The following is an 8719-nucleotide window of genomic DNA, read 5'->3' on the forward strand; positions in this document are numbered from 1 at the left end:
TTTCAAGGTTCAAAATGTAATTTTTTCCAGTACTATTTTACATCCAGCATGTTTACTGTGACAGGACCTTTGTTCATATTTTAGCTCATAACGACACTGAATGATGGTTTGTGATGGATTGTGGTTTCTCTGGTGAACACCACTGTGAATCCCCCTGGAGTCTCTACATGCTACACACAGAGCTCAATGGCTCAGCAGACACAACAACGTATACACGTGAAATAACAGACCCACTATGAGTTTTATGGAAAAAAAGAATGCATGTATTTAGGACTGATACAACGTTATACATTATTACAGTAAAAATGGGACAAACAACATGTAGTGTAAATAATTGTGCAATTGAACAAAATTGACTGCTCTATATGTCATGATGAGATAGCTAGTATGAATCTTATCATGTATTATTGTTGTACTGTATCAGACCCTAAGTTGTGCTTATATGTTTTCTGTTATTCTCTCCGTTTTGACCTCTCCTCCTAAGGCAGGGTCATAGAGCACCTTCCAGGTCCTGGTAGCATTCTTCACTGTCGACAGCAGCAGGATGAGAGAGACAGGCCTTTACTTGGCAGTGATGACAATGGGAGCATCGGTAGTAATGGTAGCCACTGTGGCTGCCTCCTCAGCCGAGTCGCTGTCACTGTCATGGCTCTCGTTGCTCTCTGCTGAGTCGCTGTCTGCTGCCCCAGGCCTGGCTGTAGCTTCCTCACTACTGTTGCTGCTGTCAGTCTCATTACTGGCGCTGGTGCTGGTGCTCTCGCTAGTACCATCGCTGCTAGCGCTACTGGTGAGCTCACTGGTGGCATCACTCTCCAGGCTCTTGGCCTTCTGGCTCTCTGGGCTCTCAGAGGGGGTCCTGTCCTGGCTGGCTACGTCGACATGCGCCTTGCGCATGCTGGACTCCTCGGCTCTCCCGCTGGAGGCGTCCAGAACCTGGCTCTCCACGTCAGGGGTGCTGGTGTCCTCCTCCATCAAATCATGCACCTGTAGGGCCTGGAGGGGGAGAGAGAGAGGCGGTGGAAGGATGTTTATACCAACTTCCAAAACTAAATGGAAGGAAATAATGCCTATGAGTTTGAAATGGAGAATTCTAACACAGAGGAGAAACAAATTTACCTTGAACACTGTCATCGTCTTCTCAATCTTGTTTCCGAGCCCGGTGTTGTAGACGGACACCTTTTTGCCAGCATACATGCCCTCATCTATCTTTCCATGGGATTTGTAAGGAGAGGGTCCCTTCTCGATGTTGTTAGTATCTACATAGATGATAGACTTCTTGTAGTCGCTGGGGTAACCCATGCTGTCTCCACGTCCGTCATCGTAAATGGGGGCCTCAGTGGTAGCCATTGTGGGCTCTACGGTTGGCTCAGCTGTTGCAGGGGCAGCGGTGGTGTCTGCCTCCTCTGACTCACTGGACTCGTCTGTGTCCTGAAAACACACCACAACACCTTTAGTTTTACATAACCTCTTATAAGATATAAAGTTCAAATAAGAGCTTGGTGAAACGCTCCTGTCTGTCAACATTAGCTAGATGTCTTCATTGAACTACAAGCTATAGTCTCAGTGTGGCTATAGTCTTTGTGTGGCCCTGTAGACTTATTGGAGCCATAACTACATATGCATATATAAATAAAAAGTGACTCAATATATCCTACATATAAGATGTCAGTAGTTTTATACATAGTGCACTACTCACATCGCTGTCTGCGCTGTCTGCGCTGTCTGCGCTGTCTGCGCTGTCTGCACTGTCTGATGTTGGGTCTGAAGTTGGATCAGCTCCCTGGAGAATAGAAAAACAGGATCAATCAATGTATCAATTAACATCCATCAAAAGCATATGGTTGTCTCTATCAGGGGTAAGATTTATTTAGCATCTTCTGCTTCATTATGCTACAACATAATTATGTTTTACCTCTGTTTCATCTTTGTCGGAGCTCTCGTCTGATGTTGTAGCAGTATCTACATTCTTAAAGAAAACCTCAGCATTAAAAAGAGTCCAATAAAAATGGACATATTAATGTAGTTTTCCCTACAGGGCAAATGTATACATTTCAATGCCAACACAACTACAGATGATAAAGGAATGTTTGCTGAAAGAGGCTCTTACCTGTACAGGGGCCACCTCAGTAAGTTCTGCTGGGGCTATCCCAAGCACTGGAGCTGGTTTCACCTGACAACATGAACAGGAATTTAAGATGATACCAATGTACACATCTGCCTCTCTGTCTGACTCTTTTCAATATATACTGTATGTTCTCATATAAAAGGAACACTCACCAGTTCTTCTAAGCTCTCTGGATTGTTGCCGGGCGAGCGTATCGCTGGGCGACCGAGGACCGTTGCAAAGAGCAGGACGAAAACAATTGCAGCCTTCATTGTCACAAGGTGTATCTAAAAAAAATATAATCATGAAAAAAGAAAGAATCATGAAAGCCACCAAAATGACGAGAACTGAAAATACAAACTCTGTTGAAAGCTGTACACTGTGTAGGCTACATTTAACACCTTTTTAAATGTGAAAATGTGATACCTTATTTTTTCAATTTGTAAAGTATTTTTGTCTGTAATGTCTTTTTTGTTATGTGTCTGACCCCAGGAAGACTAGCTGTCGCCATTGGCGTCGGGTAATGGGTATCCTAATAAAAGCATCAATTACAGCAGAAATGCCCGGATGGGAGGCAATTAGACTGATTTTACATGAAAAGTGCCTGTGAAGTCCTGCCTTGTAATGTTTAAACCCTTAAAGCCTGGATACTATACAGGGAGAACACCAACCATGGGCCCTTATGAGTCTCTGCCATAGGAAGGACTCTGTTGGAAGTGCACTCCTTTTAAAGTCCCTAACCGTTGGCAGACAAAATGGGCTTCCCTCCCAACTAATGACATCTAGCCTAGCCTACAATGAGACAGCCTATAGGGAGGAGGTCAAAGACCTGGCAGTGTGGTGCCAGGGCAACAACCTCTCCCTCATCGTGATCAAGAGAAAGGAGATTATTGTGGACTACAGGAAAAGGAGGACCGAGCACACCCCCATTCTCATCGACGGGGCTGTAGTGGAACAGGTTGAGAGCTTCAAGTTCCTTGGTGTCCACATCACCAACAAACTATGATGGTTCAAACACACTAAGACAGTCGTGAAGAGGGCACGACAAAACCTATTCCCCCTCAGGAGAATAGGTTCTACGGTTCAAAAGGTTCTACAGCTGTATCATCGAGAGCATCCTGACTGGTTGCATCACTGCCTGGTATGGCAACTGCTCGGCCTCCTACCGCAAGGCACAACAGAGGGTAGTGCATATGGCCAGTACATCACTGGGACCAAGCTTCCTGCCATCCAGGACCTCTATACCAGGTGGTGTCAGAGGAAGGCCCTAAAAACGATCAAATATTCCAGCCACCCTAGTCATAGACTGTTCTCTCTGCTACCGCACGGCAAGCGGTAACGGAGCGCCAAGTCGAGGTCTAAAAGGCTTCTTAACTGCTTCTACCCCCAAAACATAAGACTCCTGAACAGGTAATCAAAGGGCTACCCAGACCCCTCTTTAACGCTGTTGCTACACTGTGTTTATAATCTATGCATAGTTACTTTAACTCTACCTACATGTACATATTACCTAAATTACTTAGACTAACCGGTGCCCCCGCACACTGACTCTGTACTGGTACCCCCTGTATATTGCCTTGCTTGTTATTTTACTGCAGCTGTTTAATTATTTGTTACTTTTATGTTCTATTTTTTACTTAACACTTTTTTTGTTAACATTCTTAACTTCATAAAGCATTGTTGGTTAAGGGCTTGTAAGTAAGCATTTCACTGTAAGGTCTACACCTGTTTTATTCAGCATTTCACTGTAAGGTGAACATTTGAACATTTGACATTTGACTTGATTCTTTTTTTTTTTTAATTTTAACTTCATAAAGCATTGTTGGTTAAGGGCTTGTAAGTAAGCATTTCACTGTAAGGTCTACACCTGTTTTATTCAGCATTTCACTGTAAGGTGAACATTTGAACATTTGACATTTGACTTGATTCTTTTTTTTTTAATGCCTAACCCCACGCATGATCGTCTCCCTTGTTTTCCAGATCAACTACTCTCAGCTAGAACAACATTACATCAAGTATAACTCTGAGCAGGCAGTCTTTTAGCTATACCTATAATGATCTCTGCATAGTGTATAATTCCCCAAGTTAAAAGTGGAAGTTTGGAAGACCACAGTTGGTCCAGGGAGGCAGGGAACATGATGAACGTCCCTCAGCTTTATTTTGAAAGCTAACTCTACTTTTTTCATTAGATCCTTGGGTTCTAGAATAGAAATCTGTTCTAGAATAAATCTGTTCCAGAATAAATGTGTTCTAGAATAAATGTGTTCTAGAATAAATCTGTTCCAGAATAAATGTGTTCTAGAATAAATGTGTTCTAGAATAAATCTGTTCTAGAATAAATCTGTTCCAGAATAAATGTGTTCTAGAATAAATGTGTTCTAGAATAAATCTGTTCCAGAATAAATGTGTTCTAGAATAAATGTGTTCTAGAATAAATCTGTTCCAGAATAAATGTGTTCTAGAATAAATGTGTTCTAGAATAAATCTGTTCTAGAATAAATCTGTTCCAGAATAAATCTGTTCCAGAATAAATGTGTTCTAGAATAGATGTGTTCTAGAATAGAAATCTGAAGTGTGACGGAGGCGAGAGAAACAATGTGGGATGTTGAGAGGATTTTGAGTGTAGATGAGATCTGACTTCAGAAGTAACTAATCCAGCCTGCCAGTTTTGCTGTTATTATTATTTCTCCTCACAGCAGCTCTTTAAAGGCTGTGGCTTTGTCTTGGAACAGACTGTACGAGTCAGTTAGCTGAGAACAAATTAGCTGTGGATTTGTGAGCTGAGGCCACAGCTTCCTCTTCCAGCTGTCATGCTCACATTCATCACTCCAACACTATAAAACCTAGTTTATGATTTATTTCACTCTATCAGGTTCAAGCAAAGGCACATACATATCTGGTGTATAGAGAGAATGTGTAATAACACAAACTAACTGTTACACCAGACTAGTGAGCTCTATTTCTTTTTCATTATTATTACTAACCAGAATATTGCGTGTATTCTGTTGTACATAAAAAAAAGTGCAACACATTGAAGCATTGACTGTGTAGGATGATAGATTATAAGTGCTGAAGAGTGTCTCCCAGATTTCTTCAAATTGTGAAAATAATTGATATTTGAGTTACACAAAATATAGGAGAGGATTATAGAAAGTAAGCACCAATGTCTATACAAGTAAAAGCCTTTTTTTTTTTTACCTTGACTTGTTCTTCAGAGAATCCACAGGATAACTCTAGAGTAGTTAGTCAGGAGGATGAGAGCTGCTCACTATTCTCTTGGATGCCAAAGGAGGAACAGCACAGTTCAGTTTGGATGTGAATGGATGCTGCTGAAGGGAGGCTGCTGGTTGGCTTATAAACCCGGCTGCCTCCAGCTCCAGCCAATAGCAGCAGGGCTAGATGTGTCTTGTGATGTTTACCACTTCTGGCCCACCTCTCCTCTCCCACTCTTCCTGTGGTTGGTGTGGCCACTCAATGCAAACATTCACCAATCGACAAGACAGGAAGAAAAAAATCCCTCATATCCTGTATTGTTAGAAATAAACTGTGGACACAAGCCCTGTGAAATTGAGATACATGACAGTACTTACAGTCAGTTGATAGAAAACACAAAATGAAGACATTTTGGCTTTATTATTGATGAAGAATTGTGTAGCAGATGAACCATGATTGAAGTACCAAAACATTACTGTTGGTTTGTAAGGTTATCCTCCTTACATAATCACTAAGCCAAAGTTAAAGAAGAGCCAAGATTAAGGAGGAGATGAATGTGTTTATTTGTTATTTTATTAGGATCCCCATTAGCTGTTGTTATTGCAGTGCCCTCGTGAAAAGTACTACTGAATTACTACACAAAACCCGTTTGTGCAGTAGTGACTATCTAGAGGCACGTAGGAATTGTGCAGTGAATGTGTAGTTTATGCACTACTCAAGATACACAAGTAGGGTTTTGTAGTGTTCGGTAAGAAAACAGTAGTGTTTCCAGTAATAATCAGGTAGAGATTTTTACTACAGTACTTGATGTTGGTAGCAAGTAAATAGTCAAAACACTACAGCTTTACTACACAGGCTTTTCAATAGTCATCAGTTAGAGATTTTACTACTTGATTGACTAGTAAGAATAGAGGGAACAATTAATTGAGCTAAATACAGACAAGGCCTTGATGAGAACCTGCTTCAGAATGCAAACAACCTTAGACTTGGGGTGAAGATTTACGTTATAACAGGACATTGACCCCAAGCATACAGCTAAAGCAATGCTGGAATGTCTTCAGAACAAGAATGTGAGTGGCCCAGCCAAAGCCCAGACTTGAATCCCATTGAAAATCTGTGGAAGATTTCAGTTCACCGCCACTCACCATCTAACTTAACAGAGTTTAAGAAAATCTGCACAGAGTATGTAAGAATATCCCCAAATCCAGATGTGCAAAGCTGATACAGACATACCCAAGACAACTCAAAGCTGATACAGACATACCCAAGACAACTCAAAGCTGATACAGACATACCCAAGACAACTCAAAGCTGATACAGACATACCCAAGACAACTCAAAGCTGATACAGACATACCCAAGACAACTCAAAGCTGATACAGACATACCCAAGACAACTCAAAGCTGATACAGACATACCCAAGACAACTCAAAGCTGATACAGACATACCCAAGACAACTCAAAGCTGATACAGACATACCCAAGACAACTCAAAGCTGATACAGACATACCCAAGCTGTAATCGCTTAAGGTGCTGCTACAAAGTATTGACCCAGGGGTGTGAAAACTTATGTAAATTAGATATTTCTGTATTTAATTTTCAATACATTTGCTAAAATGTAGAAAAACGTGTTTTCACTTTGTCATTATTTGGGTATTGTGTGTAGATTGGCGAGATAAAAAAATGAGATTGAATCCATTTTGAATTCAGGCTGCAGCACAAAAAAAATGTAATAAGTCAAGGGGTGTGAATACTTTCTGAAGGCTCGGTATATTGTATGGAGAGTACAAGGAGATGAAGTAATCCTTCTGCGGAGGAGAACTTCCAGACACCAATGTATTCTTTGAATTCTAGAACATACTTTTCCTAAAGGTTGGAGAGGATTGAAATAAACAACCCATTAAAGTAGTAGGTATGAAATTAAGGTAGCGTCCCTGATTGGTTTCTTTGTCAAACTATCTATCCTAACCCTGCATTTAACTTGTCTGGATTTCTATATTAATGTTTGACAGGTGTCTGACATAGTCACTGGAGTATGCATTGCTACATGTTGAGTCTGCTATAGTACTTTGCATGTAATCCACTATAGCTTGATTTCTTACTGTATATACAGTTTTTCTCAATTGCTAAAACACTAAAACCCATTGGCTGAACAAAGTTCTCAGTTGCCTGGACTCATTTAGCAAATTATGCAGTCTGTTGTCAATACCTTAAACCATTTCACATAGTAAAACACAATTTGCAGATCTCACTTAGACTTTTCAGCAAAACTCTAAACACATTCTCATTCTCAAAACAGATTCTGCACTCTAATGCACATGTCATCCATACTGGCAAATCAAAAAGTGGCAACAATCAAATACAAATAGAGAACATATGTTATTGATTGAACACAACCACTCAAAATAGATTTAACCTGTTTCAAATGATGCGACACAACCAATATAAGCCAGTTCAGAGAGCAAACAGGTTGTTGAAGGTGGGAAGGAGAAAGTGTGAGAATGGATACTGTAGTACAGTGCATTGTAGGCTGTATACTGTACAATGGACAAATTGTATGGCCCTGAACATTGTGCTTTCCATTTATTAACAGTACTGACTGCTCAATAGATTTTGACTGGTTGCAGGTTCATATCAACAAAGAACAAGAATTACAGTATCACAGAGACAAAGGACAAGTTTGTGAGATGCAGGGTACAGTACTGTAAAAATAGGGGTACAAGGAGGAGGAAGAACAAAAAACTAAATTGCAAAGAGCAAAGCAGAGTAGTAATTTCTGATCAATTTTGAGCTACTATGATAGAACACGTTTTCGTTCATCAAAGGACAATGACGGAAAAATATGAATATTTTTTTAGATTAAAAATGTACTTCTCCCTGAGAATTGTATGTTTTGAACAATGTGTTTTATATTTTTCGGTGTATTGTTCACTGACTGCTTTGGAGTGTATATCATTTTGATCACTTTGTTAATGATTTGAGAGCAGTGTTTGATTTTGAACACAGGTAAAACTGTTTTGAGGCGAATGTTTCATTTTGCAAGAGGAGTCAGAGGTTATGTAAATAGTGCTTGAAGATGAGGTTTTGTGTTTAATGTTTTCAGGAAATGGAACAAGGTTTCAGAAATTGTGTTTTAGCAATTGAGAAAAACTGTAATAATAAAATAGCCTCCAGTGGCTTCACATGTTCACTGGAATGGTTCAGGGTGTATTCATCTCTGACTAAGTGGAGGAAAAAAAATTTAAACAGGAAGACAAGGCACAACACCAGACATGTACAGTGAAACTCCCAGACAGACGCCTGGAATTCTTGAGAGTGGATGCATCAAGTCGAGACATGCTGCATTTGTTATGTTTTTCACCTTGTTTGTGTTCATGTCACAGAAGTTCAATCTTCTTCA

At 40.3% G+C, this 8719-nt stretch overlaps 1 protein-coding gene across 1 annotated transcript; it reads right to left on the bottom strand.

The window, feature by feature from the left end:
* Positions 1-240: 240 nt before the first annotated feature.
* LOC100135895 (osteopontin-like protein) lies at positions 241-5417 on the bottom strand. The gene is given in 7 exon segments (NM_001124267.1): positions 241-993; positions 1117-1428; positions 1697-1780; positions 1913-1966; positions 2108-2170; positions 2278-2391; positions 5303-5417. Coding segments are annotated over 6 exon segments (1044 nt in total). The 5' UTR covers positions 2377-2391; positions 5303-5417; the 3' UTR covers positions 241-561.
* Between the last annotated feature and the right edge of the window lie 3302 nt (positions 5418-8719).

The sequence above is a fragment of the Oncorhynchus mykiss genome, chromosome 12 (genome assembly GCF_057628025.1).
Source record: "Oncorhynchus mykiss isolate SJ-2025 chromosome 12, ASM5762802v1, whole genome shotgun sequence".
Taxonomy (NCBI): domain Eukaryota; kingdom Metazoa; phylum Chordata; class Actinopteri; order Salmoniformes; family Salmonidae; genus Oncorhynchus; species Oncorhynchus mykiss.